Source organism: Sceloporus undulatus, chromosome 6, assembly GCF_019175285.1.
Source record: "Sceloporus undulatus isolate JIND9_A2432 ecotype Alabama chromosome 6, SceUnd_v1.1, whole genome shotgun sequence".
Lineage (NCBI taxonomy): Eukaryota > Metazoa > Chordata > Lepidosauria > Squamata > Phrynosomatidae > Sceloporus > Sceloporus undulatus.
Window position 1 is genome coordinate 156,953,226 of NC_056527.1, and position 15,000 is coordinate 156,968,225.

Below are 15,000 nucleotides of genomic sequence, written 5' to 3' on the forward strand. Positions count from 1 at the left end.
CCAAAGACAGTGTTGCCTAGTCTTGGACTTTCCAAAGGAAAGGAGAATGGGATACACAGGCCTAAGCAGAATCACCATTTTCAGAGACATTATGCTTCTTGGGATTAGCAAGAGGGGTTAGGGTATTATTTTTAAGCACCCCTAAAACTGGCTACTGTAGAATTTAGTTGTTTCTTTGATACAAAAGCAATTCCATGATCCTAGGAATGATGGAGATTGCATCTGTCCTAGTGTCTTAAAGACATTTCCTTTCTTCTCTCAACAAAGGCTATGCTTATCTAGTGTTTGAGTCGGAGAAATCTGTGCGTGCTTTACTCCAGAATTGTTCCCGTGATGTGCTGAGTCCCAGTGGCCTCAGCGAGTACTATTTCAAAATGTCCAGCCGCCGGATGCGCTGCAAAGAGGTGAGCAGATGAACCAAACAAAAATGGAATAGGTGACAATAATCAGTCCTTGTTTTAGCACCCATTTTTTGACTTGAAACACCATCTGTGACCATCCATACTCCAGAATCAGTTTCTTGTTGGCTGTCCTCATGAAGGATATATTTAGTTTCTGATTGTAAAGATGATTGTACTTGTTGAGCTCAACCCTGCAGCAGAGAACGACACCTTGGAAATGGTGGTAATTCTGTATATGGCTTCCCTCTTCAGTTTTGCACCCTCTTTGCTTCCACCAAAAAGCCTTCTTTTAAAGCACAGTTGTGGTCCTAAAAGTTTCTGGGAAGTCCCATTATGCTTTAAAACAAGGTGCATTGCAAACCTTGTTATTAAAGAGAAACTGGTTTGTTTTGCCATTACTGCACCATCAAACTTTGTCAGGCTTGGGGTCTTAACCACAGCAGTTTTTAAGGTTGAAAATTTGTTCCTGCACCCAGAGAAGGTGTCCTCCCATGCTCAAAACTTAGTGGGAAAATATAAACTTTCCTCAACAATACTGGCAATGCCTTGTGCAGACTGATAGATGCTGGCAATAGCTGCTCGTGTTAGAATTGGCAGCAATTCTCCACATAGATCTTTCTCAACAATAGGTCCTTGTTTAGGGTGGCGGCTGGATGAACAGTAAATCCATGAGCAAGCAGCCTGTTGCTGGTTGGCTTCTGGCTCCCTGCCCAAGGTCTTCTGTTTGCATCTTGGCCAGAGATGCTTTTGGCATGCATTGCATAGAACAGGGGTGGGGGACCTGTGATTCTCTAAGATACTTTTGGACTACATCCCCCTTTTATTTCTCACCATTGTCCATCTTGCTGACAGTGAAGAGGACGGGAAGCTGTCAAAGTTGAGAACCTTGTGACTGTCCAAATGTTAGTGAACTAATGATCTTGGGAATATCGGATTGCTTTTCTGTGTGGAGTGTGGGCTGCTATAGAAAATAGTCTTGAACTAAATACAACACTCTTGAACTAAATGCAACACCAGAAAACATCATTGCATCTGGGTTAATGCTGTAGCCTAATATGGTAACCCAGATGTTGGACTACAACCCCAGATTTTCCTGGCCTTACAGGAATTGAAGTCCCAGCAACCTCTGGGGACCTAAGATTGAGAGTCACGGCTTTAAGCTGGTTCACTTTTATTTACTTTTTTTATTTTGAATATTTATACCCTGCTTTTCAGCCACAAAAGCTCTCAGATCAGCCTACAAATGGATAATATGACTATCAGGCTTACAATCTAAATAAGACATGACACACAAGGAAAAAGAATGGCAGTGGATTAAGTCCAGCAGATACTGCTGGTTCTTCTGTCCCTCTGAAGCCAGGGCAGGGATAGAGGGGGAAGGCCTTTCATCTGCTTCTGGGCTTAGGCATGGTGGAGCTGTGCCTGATTCTTCTCTACCGTCAACGCCAGCACAGTGGCAATTGGGATGAAGGGACGGCCTTTATTTTTTTTTTATTTTTATTTTTTTTTTATTTTTTTTTTGGCTTAGATTTTAGTTGGAACCAATTAATATGTCTAAAAGTATGCCTCAGACTCTCTATCTGGGTTAAGCGGATACTGAGGTGCCATTAAGCTTGTGCATGCACACATACACACACCCTAGTTCAAGTAGGTGTTTAGTTGCTTTCCTAAGCCACTAAAACGCAATCAACTGAATCCTTTAGACACCAGTCTGTGGAAAAGATCCAGGAAAAGACTTAAGGAAAGTCCATAGTCCCTTGCAGCTGTATCTCTTCTGTTTGTCTTTGTTAATTCAAATTAAAGATAAGGGTGGAGTAAGTGCTGCTAGGCAAACTGCCCCCAAGGATGTGCCAGCACCACAAATCTAAACCAGTTTAACTCCTTTACTGGCATATTATGATCACACAGAATTAATAATTCTGCTGATGTGACCCTTGAGAGATTGGGTTTAGGATGTGCACCCAGAAGTGAATAGTTCCTGTCCCATCTACATGCTCTAGTCAGTGTTGCCTACCTAACTGATCTGCAGAATACAGTTTCCATGGTACTACCATATGTTTCTTGGTATAGAACAATGCTAATCCTGCTGAGCACAGAGCACATGTAAAGAAATGTTCTCTTCTAAGAACATAAACGCTGTGGCTGGGTAGAGAAAAACTGCACGGCAAAGAAGAAGGCATCCCTTTCTTTAAAATGTGCAATACTGAGTTGACGTAAAGTGGCGAACCCTGCCTGGAAGAAAAAAAAAGGAAAATCAGTAAAGAACTGTTGTTCTACTTTCGGGCACTTCTAGAGTGAAAGGAAAGATTTTATCTTCTGGTATGTTATAAGATGATGATGGGTAGAGCAGAGTGTAGCCAGAGCATATTACCCTGGAATAACCATTTTTATTTATTAGTTGAATGTATATTCCACCAGTTATCCATTGAGTTCAAGACAGTATACTTAAATCTTTTTCTTCTCACTTTTATCCTCACAGCAGCCTAGATGGTATATAAATAGTATTATTATTATTATTATTATTATTATTATTATTATTATTATTAACCTTTATTATGTAACATTTCATCATATTCCACATGTTTCTGGATTTCAGTTCCTAGAAGCCCCACAGGGATTCTGGGAGGTGAAATACAAAACACCGGGGGTGCCAGAGACTGAGATTTATTGTTCTAGGCCTTGCAGGCAAAGAAAGTCTTTTTAAAGAGAAACTAAAATGGTTTACAGATGACTCAGTTGTGCCAATGATTTCTTGGGTGTGCTTCAGGTACAGGTGATTCCATGGGTCCTGGCAGACAGCAACTTTGTGCGTAGCCCAACTCAGAGGCTTGACCCTGGCAAAACAGTTTTCGTGGGAGCTCTTCATGGGATGTTGAATGCTGAGGCCTTAGCAGGGATCCTCAATGATTTGTTTGGTGGTGTGGTGTATGCAGGCATTGACACAGACAAGCACAAGTATCCTATTGGTGAGTACAATTGCTCGTTTGGTATCTGGAGCTTTGGAGAAGTACTTAGGCAAAAATTCCTTTTCCTGAGCCAAAAAAATTAAAAGATGGAGCCTAGAAAATCAGAGAGGTTTTGTAAACGAAAGTTCACAACCCAGACCAAGCTGTGCTGTTAGTATCTGGGCAGTACAATTAGGAACAAGTAGGGGATTTCTCACCACTTTCGCAAAACTGCTACTCTTGAGATAATCCTATTTTGGCAAAGGCCAACATCAACTTTTCATAACCGTGAACCTTCCTGAATGTCCGAAGATTGGGTCTTTGTGGCCCCTTCCAGCACTAAGATTCTGTAATTCTGATTTAGAGCACAATTTCCATCAGCCCCAACCAGCATGGCTAGTCATGATGGGATGGGCTGGTTTACATATACAGTCACCCCTCCATTTTCACATACTTGAAATCTGCATCCCTCACCCCTTTGTGGGCAGCAAATGGAGGGGGGCAAAATGGGGTGTGGCCCCCGCTGCCTGTGGGCAGGCACCACTATTGAAGCCAGTGGGACTTGAATATAGGCAAGTTCCTGTTTTCGTGGGTTGGTGGTCCAGAATGGATCACCTGCAAAAAACGGAGGGGCGACTATATAGTGGTATTTATTTTCTGCTCCTAAGACTTCTGTACCCCTCAAGATTTCATATACAGTGTATCTAAACAGAGTATAGGAGCATTACCTACAGCTCACAATCCCTCCTAAGCTGTCCGAAGATAATTCCCCCCAACTCTGAATCTATACAGTAGTCTCTAATGTTGGGAAAAGACCATTCATTCTTAGAAACTCTGAACAATGTGAAGTCAAGGGCTTTCATGGTCGGCATCCATAGTTTTTTGTTCGGGCCTCATAGCCTGAAAATCCCACAAAAAACTCGGAACATTTTGGCAACTTGAACAGGCAGGATCCTTCTGTTAAAGTTGAACAAATCTGTCTATTTCTGCCTCAGGTGACATTTTAATGTTTTTACCCATAGTTCCATTTCTGCATTAATTTGCATTAATTTACTGTTTTTCTTAATGTCTCAAAATTTATTTCTTAATATATATTTTGATGTATTTAAGCAGATAAGAGGTGTGAAACCTGTCAGATAACTGAGTTCCAGTCCACACCTTCATTTGAGAGGTGTGAATCAGGAATATTTCATGTAGAAATTCACAAATGATCTGACAGTTAAAATACTGAACCTTCTAATCCTCATCCCCCATTTCCAGTATGGCAGACTTTGCAGTAAATCATTTGTGTGCTGACTCATAAGTCTTGTATTACTCTTCTGTTGGCTCTGGGCAAATCCATCCTTATGCTGCATATTTCACTAATAGGCTGGTTTAATTTCAGGATCTGGCCGTGTCACCTTCAACAACCAACGCAGCTATCTGAAAGCAGTAAGTGCTGCATTTGTGGAGATCAAAACAACCAAGTTTACAAAAAAGGTATGACACAACAAATAAAAATAGAATGCTTATTGTATTGTATTGTACAGTCTACTTGTTGTCAGAGATAACAAATACTTCAGTCTTCCTATAAATTTAGAGGAGAGATGCCTGATGGGATAGAACAGAAGTGAGGAGGCAGACTCATCCCATTCTCTCCTCCACATACTGAATTATGAAAACATGCACTCTCGCCTTTTGGTTCAGTTTTTAGAGAACTGGGAGTGATGAGATGCTCACTCCTGGCTTTGAAAAGAGGCTGTTTAGAATCTAATACAGGCTGGTGGGAAGATAGTTTTATCTTCTGGTGTTGCTGTTTAAGGATAGCATGACAGCATTTGGGAGACATTAATTATGTATAACAAGTAGCTGTTCTAACTACTTTGCTTTACGTTCACTAATTTTTACATTCGGTTCTAATCCAGATAATGTGTTATATTTGCTTAAATGTAAAATGTAATGGAAATCTTTAAAATAGTGAAAAAATGGGGGGGGCTCTTGAGACATGCATCAGCTTAATTTCAGAGCAGTTTGTGGTTGTTTGGTTTTTGTTAAATGTGTTTTGTTGTTCTCAACACGTACAAGGGCTTAAATATCCTAAAGGCACATGATCCTAAAGGTGCATGTTAAGCCCATGCACCTGGGAGGCAGGGGGTTGAACCTTGGCACCCACTCAGTTGCCCTGATTTAGTGGGAAGCCCGACTTCCCAGAAACTCCAAAGTTCACCTCTCTGCCTGGCCATAGCTAACGTGATGATCTAAGACGTTTTGTGGTTTCCAAATGCACATATATAAGGGGCAGGCAGCAGAAAGTGCCACTTGTGCAAAAATCACATGTGGGTAAGTAGTCGAGACAGGGCCCAAATACCCTAAAAGGCACCAGCTCCTGTCTGATATTGGAAGTTAAGGAGGGTCAGCCCTACTTAGTACTTGGATGGGAGCCTGTCAGCGAATATCAGGTGTTGTAGGCTATATTTTGGAGGAACAAACTGGCAGAACTACCTCTTGCCTAAGAAAACCCTCTGAAATTCATGGCTATGTTGTTTATGCCTTTGTCTACTTACTTTTGTTAGTTGCCTTAATTACTTAATTTCCCTCTCTTTTGGGCAGGTTCAGATTGATCCATACCTAGAAGATGCCATGTGTCAAGTTTGCAGGTCTCAACCAGGTCCCTTCTTTTGCAGAGACCAGGTATGCATTTTGATTCCTTTGATTTATAAAGGGTTTGACTCCACATTATTGAGATACCTTCATTAGTTAAAAAAAACACAGAAGTGCACACAGGCTTTCAGCAGATCTCTTCATCAAGCATAATTCTTCAAAAAGTGGGCAGTGGGATGTGAACAAATGCAGACTGTGTTGAAGCCTTTGTGTGCCTTTCATGTCTTACATTCTGTTAAAGGAAGACGAGACAGTGGATATTTAGATGTCACTATCAAGTGACATACTGGTATTAGATTGCACCTGGACTGGATGCATGCGTGCTGAGAGTTAGAAAAAGTGAGGTGCTCTGTTACTGTAAATGTAAAGTCCAGCCATGAAGTCTGTACTTTGTATTCACAATAATGGAGTGTGTGACTTTTCTCAGAAAGCATTATGGATATTGAAGGTATAGGCCCTCCCTACCACAGATGTATCACCTGATAGATCCTCATTTCAATACCTGACACTTCCTCCTCAACACAACTCAAGACAGGCTGTAACATCAGGTCTGCTTGTGTTTTGTCTCTTCTTTTTCCTGTTGCCAGCCTTTTCCTCCATCCCTTTTGCAACACCTTGCCTGTGAAGAGATTTCTTATTTCAAAGATACAGTATCAACCAACTTTGTGCTTTGTTTGCTTGGTTGTTTCAATAAATGTATTACCCTAACAGGCAGTCCGGATTTGTTGTTTCTCTTATACCAAGGCTGGAATGTGGCCCAGAGTCTTCAGAGATCAAAATATATTTTTAATTGCCCCAGATGTCTTCAAAGACCCACTGAGAGGTGTGGGGAGGAAATTTGGCCTTTTCACACAGGAGAAGCCGTTTTGTTTTTAGGAAGTCAGCTGGTTCCAGGTTGCATCCTAAAATGTGGCAGAAATGCCTCTTATGCATCTCAGAGAATGTTCCAGGGCATATGAAGGCAGCAGCGGGATGTGGCCTGCAAAGGTCTCACGCAGGGCCCAGTGTAGCTCTCAATCCCCCCAACAATTGCCCACTCATGCTTTACAGCCAGTACAGCTGTACAGTATTTTCTGTAACTATTCTAATATTCATGAATGACAGTTATTTCATGTGGTGGTGTTCCTATGGCGAACCTATCATGGGGTTTTCTTGGCAAGATTTCTTCAGAGGAGGTTTGCCATTGCCGCCTTCTGAGACTGAGAGTCTGTGGTTTGCTCAGGGTCACCCAGTGGGTTTCCTGGCCAAGCTGGGAATCAAACCTGGTCTCCAAAGTACTTGCCCAACACTCAGACCACTAAACCACACTCTTAAATTGTTGGTGTCCCTTCTTCCAATTTTCAAGCCGCCTTCTGAGCCTAATCACATTTAGTCTGTCTCTTCAGCAAAAACTTGTCTGACTTAGGAGACTCTACCACTGGCATTATGCTTAAATACTGTGAGGGCACCAGGTCCCTTCTGATCTTGGAAGCCAAGCAGGGTCTCTAGTATTCATGAATGACAAATTACTTCGTGTATTACATTATTGCACAACTGTTAATGGTAATGTTTCCAGGCTCTAAACATTTAAAGCTCATAGATGCTGTGTAACCTGTGTATCAGACTGATGCTTTTTGGTTTCTCCCTCTCCCTGCCCACCTTTGTTGACTAGGTCTGCTTCAAGTACTTCTGTCGCTCCTGCTGGCACTGGAAACATTCCATGGAGATCTTGCATCACCACCGCCCACTGATGCGCAACCAGAAGAATAGAGACGCCAGCTAGAGTGGTGGCGGGGGCACCCAGAGCTGCTGCAGTTTGCAGGGGGAAGCTCTTCTGTTTACCTGTCACAGGAAAAGAGAAAGAGAGAGCACCCTGGCATGCTTACTGGTTCCACACCCATGCCTGGGGGATGCCCATCTTGAAAAGACTAACGGGGATTCTTGCCTTCACGTTTGCACTTGCTGGTCTTTATTTGTTTCTGCACTTAATGCACAGTGATTTTTTTGTCAGGGGTTTGTTTGCGGGGGATTGAGAGGCGAGGGCCCCTCAAACGATTCTGCAGTTCCCAGACTTCGGTTCCTTGTTGCTGACGACAAGCATAAAGGGGCCTTGTGTTAAGAAGGTGTTGGATGCGGATGCCTTCGCTTCAGTTTCTTATTTATCAAGGGCCCTTTTTTTACATTCCTTGCAATACTGATGGTAATAATGCAGGTCTCATTGGCTCCATTTTTTTGCAGTTGCCATACAGTGCCTTTCCATTCATTTAACCCCCCCATCTGAACGGAATAAACTGAATGTTCAGCTGGTGTTTTTTACTGTAACAACAAGGAGACTATGTTCTTCACTTAAACCAAATCATATTTCATATTTTACGCTCCAGGATTTTTACCAGTTCCTTTTTACACTCTTGAAAATGGTTTTTAAGTCGTTTGAGACTAGATTTTTTTCTTTCCTGGCAGCTTTTAACATCATTGCAACTTGTGTCTGGGAGCTGTTAGTTTAAAAAAAAAGTTTCCCAGTTGTGAATAGCAGTATTTGCAACCCAGAAGGATAGGATTTTTGGATTTGAAACTGGACCGGATAAACGATCTTTGAGCTGCTGTATATAGTTTGTTGCACTTTAAGTTGCACTTCAGGGGGGCTTGATAACAGGTTTTTAATCACAAAGTCACAAGACTTCAATTTTCTTTTTATAACTGAGCTGATTTAAGGGCTGTGCTTTGATAGGGCAGGCAAAAGGTTCCCAGGGGCCCTTTTTCTGTTGAGAAGAAAGTACTTCTAAGGAATGTACAAAGGAAAAGTGCAGCCCACAGATTGTGCTGGGAGTTGAAGTTTTGATTTTGTTTTATTTTTTTCCCCTCTATTAGAAGCTGTGTGCCAAAGAACCAGTGTCATAAGTTCTCCCTTCTTCCTGCTGAGCTGATGTTGCATATTCCAGCTGCTCTTTGTGGGGTTTTGTGAACCAGTATGTGAAGTCTCTACCTCATTGTAGTATATGCAGGCAAGACTGCACTCTCCTACAGATGTGTGGAGTAGGCTGTGATGTAGTTCTTGGCACATAATAAACACGTTGCAGCAGAACCTTGGTTTTTTTCTCTTTAAGGGTAGCTCTGAAAAATGTGTCTGAGAAGTTTCCCAAGGAGCTTTTAGGGCTGAATTCATCCCATTTAATGCATATAATTGTGGCACTTTACCAGGATTTGGAAACTGGAAAACCCAAGACATGATCTGATGCAGGAGCAGGTGCTGCCTGTGGCCCTCAGCCTAGCTATATGTTACCTGCTACACTTGTCTCCAGAGAAAGGATTGTAGCTCACTGTAGTGGAGCATGTACTTAAAAAGTAGGTTCTGTCATTCACTTAATTTCCCAAGTTGTGAAAGGAATGTGGATTCTTGGCAGGGTCCGAATTGTATCACCCATACATAAGAGGGGGTATCAGATTTAAGAGATTTGCACATTTTAATTTATTTTCAGACATTTAATTTACATGCAGCTTTTCTCCCCACATGGGACCCAAGGCAGCTTACAGTGGCTAAAAACAAGATTATATTTTAAAAATAGATAGTAAAAGTTAAAGCAATTGGAAAAACATCACATTAAATACCATTAAAGAGCTAAAGGGGAGAACTCTAAAATATCAACCAAGGACTGAAGAGTGTTTAGTGTCCACAGAATATTAGCTAACTTTTGAGGGCAGGCAGAATAGAGTATCTTGGAATACAGAACAGGAGCAGTCATAGAATTGGAACAGGCCCCATAAGCCATTGAGTCCAAACCCACACTCAGTGCAGGTAGCTGTCCATCTTTTTTGAAGACATCCAGAAAAAAAGAGACTCCCTCACCTCTCTAGATAATTCCATTGCTAAACTGCTGTTACCATGAAGAAGTTCCTTCTGATGTTCAGTCGCAATCTAGCTTCCTGTAATTTAAAGCCATTAGTTCTAGTCCTATTCTCTGGGGCAGCAGAAAACAAATCTGCACCCTTGCCAGCATGAAACACTTTTAGCGATTTAGAGAGCTGTAATGTCACTCTTCAGTTTTCTCTTCCCCAGGCCCAACTCCTTGAGCCTTTCCTTATAGTGGAATCATAGTGCAGCATTTTGTTTGCAGATTCCACTTGTGTAGAATCAGAATTAGACAGGTGGATGATATAACTGGGCCATGAAACACAGCACATATGGGCCACTGCCAGACATTGGGTGAGCTGTCTCCCAGAGGACCTGGAATTTTAAAAACTTCTGTCATAAAATCTATCCCTATGACAGCATTTTGTGTAAACTGTTTTGCACCAAAGCGAGGTCTTTTTGGAAATGGGAAGTGGATTAGAAGCCTTGGGTATATGGGAACACTTTGGACCCCAAAGGTGTCTTTTTTAAACAAAGGAGGGCTGGGGGCTTCAGAAATAGCATTGATGTACCACACTTTCTCCATCCCTGGAAGATGAGATAACCTTTCAGCCTGGCAAAACGTCTTTGATAGGACAAAGTGTTCTGTAGCCACCAACCACGGTGGAGAACGGTTTGCTGCAACAAACTTAACATGGCCATACCTTCAGAAGTTATACTGCTATGGAATAAGGGTGATCTTACTTGGGTCTTGCCAAAAGGACAGTGCTGGTTTCAGAGAGATGGAATAAACAACCTTTCATAGAATCATAAACTTGGAAGAGACCACAAGGGCCATCCAGTCCAACCCCCTGCCATGCAGGAATTCACAAAACACCCCAGCGCTTTTGACCTAGGCCACCTAGTGGGTTTCGACATCAGGGATTCAAACCCTGGTCTCCAGAGTCATAGTCCAATGGTCAAAACAACTACACCACACTGGCTCTCAGTGTGTATATAGTTTGGAGCATTTTGAGTATGTAAAAATGAATCACTTAGAATTTGTGTACTATTTTTCATTTCAAAAATCCCGAAACAGTTTACACTATTCCACATTAAGGCCTGCAAAACAAAATAATTCAACGATGCAACAATAAAATATTGTATTAAAATTGCTAGAAGTAACCAACTAGGCAAATAAATACCTGAGCAAACAAGATTTTAACTGACAGCAGAAACACTGCTCTACTGATCTCAGTAACCGTTGGCTACTGCCCATCACAATAAAAATACCACTATGCTACAGTACACTGCACACATCCACTTAAATAGACCAATCTGGTCTATATGGAAGGTGGTAGCATTGTGTTTTAGAGGCCTGGTGTGCTTGGAAGTGAGAATGTAGGCTTCTAAAATAGCAAAATATGTAGGCTTTATTGTTCTGCAATTATCTGAAATAAATGGATCCTAGAGGAAATCAAGCCTGAATCTTCCTAGAAAACAAAATGATAAAGTGGCTGGGGGGGGGGGGGGGGGTGGAGGATCATGTTTTGGACATATCATTAAAGGGCATGACTCATTAGAAAAGATAGTATTGCTTGGGTAGGTGGAGGCAAACAGTTACAGATGGATCAAATCGGTCAAAGAAGCCATAACTGAGTTTATAAGACCAGACCATGCTATGAATAGCATGGTGACGAGATCTCTCCTTCAAGGGGTTGACATACACCAAAACCAACTTGACCAGTAGTGTGGATTAATAAAATTCTTTCCACAGCTACAGCTCAACTGTTCTAGTCTTCCCAGACATACCAAAGACAAACTTGGACTGGACCTTGTATACATACTCCAGAACATTCTGAAAAATCTAGAACGGATCTGTTATAAACATTACAACTAATCTCTCAATCTGGTCTTGGTCTGTAGAGCATTATGAATTAAAAGGTAGCATCCTGAATATGGCTTAGGAGCTGATTGGCAGCCATTACCGTTCCAGAAAGGAACACCAAAGCAGAAAACATGAAAAATTCAGCTTGTTCAACACCTATTAATATGGGGAAGGGGGGCAAATAGGAACAGTAAAGAGCATGGTTTGGCCATACATAATCCTGACAGTTTATGTGTTCAGGGTGCACATTTTGATACGTGTTTTGCTTCAGCTCACCAATGGAGCTAACTGGCTGGAATAATTAAATCAGTCCAGTTCTTTTAAAACGTTGCAAGCACTGCTGGTGCATTGTTTTCTGTAACACTGGAAGGGAAAGCTTAAAATGCAAGTTCTACACTGCACTTAGAATATACTAAAAGACATCTAATAATGTGTACTGGGTGCCTTCAAGTAATTTCCAATTTAGGGTGACTCTGTCATGGGTTTCTCTACACAAGATTTGTTCAGAGGGTGTTTGCAATTGCTTTCCTCTAAAGCAGAGAGATTTTCTTCCTTTTCATTGATTTAAGGAGATAGAATAAGGAACTTTTAATCTAGCCTATTTGCCTGCTTCTAGCCAGAAGACAAATGCAGAGCAGAGGGTTAGCTCTGGCTCCACAATGACTGGGAGCAAAAGAGGAATCTGCGTGAACACTTTAATACAGACCATTTGGAGAATCTGTGCAGCACTAAATTGGCCTTACAAATTGTAGCAAACTGCTGCTCTGCTAACTGAGATGGAGATTTGCACTCGGCTCTTTCCTCTTGCCTGGAGCTGAGCCCCCCAAGACTGGAGAATTTCCACCTCCAACTCTTGTCTGGAGATGACCCACAAAAACTGGAGACTGAGCACCATGCCCTGGGACAGTGGCAACCCAATGTTGATGCATTAGTGTTAAATCGTTAAATCAGTTTCGGTTTTATTAATGTTAAAATGTTAAGAGAGGTTTACAGTAGTATCTGCGGGGGTTTGGTTCCAGGACCTCCTGTAGATACCAAAATCCATGTATGCTCAACTCTCATTGTATGCAAAGTTGTAGTAAAGTGGTGTCCCTTATCATAGAATCATAGAATACAGTTGGAAGAGACCGCAAGGGTTATATAAAATGACAAAATGAAAGTTTGGGGTTTTTTACTTTTTCTTTAAAAAAGTGCAATCCATGGATGGTTGAATTCAACGATGCAGAATCTGTGGATACAGAAGGCCAAGTGTATGTTAGTCACTTGCAGTACAGGAAGGAAGGAAGGAAAAAGAAAAAGAAATGTGGCAGCACCTTTAGTGTCAGACCAATCTGCATCAAGAGTCCAGGATTTTGAAAACAGCAAATAACTTTATTGAATACACATAGTAATTCACTATGCCGAATTCACTAAGGAGTTTATCACACAGGAGGAATTTCTCTTAATTTTGAATGAATAGAAATTTACGTGAATTCGAATTGCATTCGAACTGACTTCCTATTGCCTGAAAATAGCTTGCCATTGCCCGAAATTGTGTGTGGTAGTCTATCACACAATAACGTGAAACCCCATGATTGCATTTGGATTGCCATTGGACTGTGCTTCCAATTTCCCTTGTCTGATAAACTCCTAAGACGAAACTGCCTCCCCAGCAGCCAAGCAGTATATCAAAACCCCAAAACCTTAAACTCCACCCCAACCTCATTCGGTGCAGAAACTCCAGCTCATCCCCCTGTCCAGCCAACCCCCCTTCTAAATCTTCTCACCAACTCTAAAAATAATAATAACATTTTTATTTATGTTTCCTGACTCTCCCCATGAATTCAGGTGGGAGCACAACAGATAAAATCAGCATTACAATACATAGATTTTTGCAAACTCACAAATTCCTACAATATACTAATTACCGGTCAGTTATAAAAACAGTATAAAAAATATCATTATCTCATTCAGACTCAAGCATTTCCATCCTCCACCTCCCTTTCAGTCACTACCAGACACCGACGCTGCCCACACTTCACACATTCCAACGCTATCATTCCCACAACTATCCTGGCCAGCTGCACACATCCCATCCCCCTCTATGCCAACTAACTATCTGCTTACCCATAAGCCACAGCAACTATTAGCCTAACCATCAACCCCCAAGCAAGCAAGCATACAACGTATTTTATTAACTACAAAAACAACCTTCCTCCATTTAGACAGAACAAACTCCCTCGGAGTGTAGTGGAGTCGCCTTCCTTGGAAGTCTTTAAGCAGAGGCTGGATGGCCATCTGTCAGAGATGCTTTGATCCAGAGTTACAAAACACGCTAGCACATGAAAGCAACAGGAAAGATTCAGCATTACTCAAAAACAGCTTCGTTAGCATTTAATTATTAAAATAGGTAATGTTAGTATTGCTGTTGAAAACGTTAGCAAATTAAGGACAATAAATTGTTTCCAGACTCTGCACTAGTCCACCTCCGGTTTTGAAGACCTGCAATTATTGATGGTCAGTTATAGCAGCAAGCTCTCCCTCTAGACTAGTATCAAGTTTCCATTTGAAAAACTTCTGAATAATGAATGAAATGCAGGTTAGGCCCAGAATAGGGGTAGGAACGCTGCCATGGTAATGGAACCTGAGTTGCTTGCAGAAACATTGTGGAAAGGGCTTCAGGTAGAAGTTGCAGAAAAGAAGACTCCTACAGAGTCTGCGTGAGATGACATGTATTCCATTTCGTACTAGTTCAGAGCTAGATTATAGGGTTTTGCTGCTTTGGTGGAATTAAAAATTCTATCCCCTTGTATAAGTAAACTGGGTGCAAAACACACTGCTTTAACTGCCCTGGCGCAATGCTAGGGAATTCTGGAAACTCTAGTTTTGTGAGACATTTAGCTTTCTCTGTCAGAGAGTTCTGGTACCACAATAAACTACAGCTCCCAGGATTCCCTAGCACTGAGCCAGAGCAGTTAAAGCTGTCTCGATCTGGATTATTTCTGCAGTGTGGATGCAGCCCCAGTAAATCTCATCCAGTTTTCTGGTGCATTAGAGAACAAGCCTTCACTTTTTACTATGTGACAGCCCTTCTCTATTACAAGAATTAGAGCTAAGCCTCCTTTACTATTCTCTAGGCTAAACATAACCCGTTCATTCAACCTCTCTTTGTAGGTCTTCTTTCCATATACAGTACCTGCCCATCTTTGTAATGCTCTTCTGACAGTGCTTAAAGACCATTATAAAGCATTATAAAGTCAAAGCAGTGACTCCTAGATCCCTTTCACATGTAATGTCAAGCCAGGTGCCCCCCCTCCTGTATCTGTGCATTTCATTTCTTCT

The 15,000-nt window shown here is 41.6% G+C and overlaps 1 protein-coding gene across 9 annotated transcripts in view; it reads left to right on the top strand.

Moving 5' to 3' along the window:
* CPEB1 (cytoplasmic polyadenylation element binding protein 1) overlaps nucleotides 1–9,047 on the top strand; it is a 48,871-nt gene extending 39,824 nt beyond the window's left edge. For all 9 annotated transcript variants that reach the window (XM_042476628.1, XM_042476631.1, XM_042476633.1 and 6 more), the window contains 5 exons: nucleotides 268–404; nucleotides 3,169–3,367; nucleotides 4,731–4,825; nucleotides 5,936–6,016; nucleotides 7,638–9,047. In XM_042476628.1, the coding sequence (XP_042332562.1) occupies nucleotides 268–404; nucleotides 3,169–3,367; nucleotides 4,731–4,825; nucleotides 5,936–6,016; nucleotides 7,638–7,748 (623 nt within the window). In that variant the 3' untranslated portion in view covers nucleotides 7,749–9,047. The remainder of the gene's footprint in view (nucleotides 1–267; nucleotides 405–3,168; nucleotides 3,368–4,730; nucleotides 4,826–5,935; nucleotides 6,017–7,637) is intronic.
* Nucleotides 9,048–15,000: the final 5,953 nt, after the last annotated feature.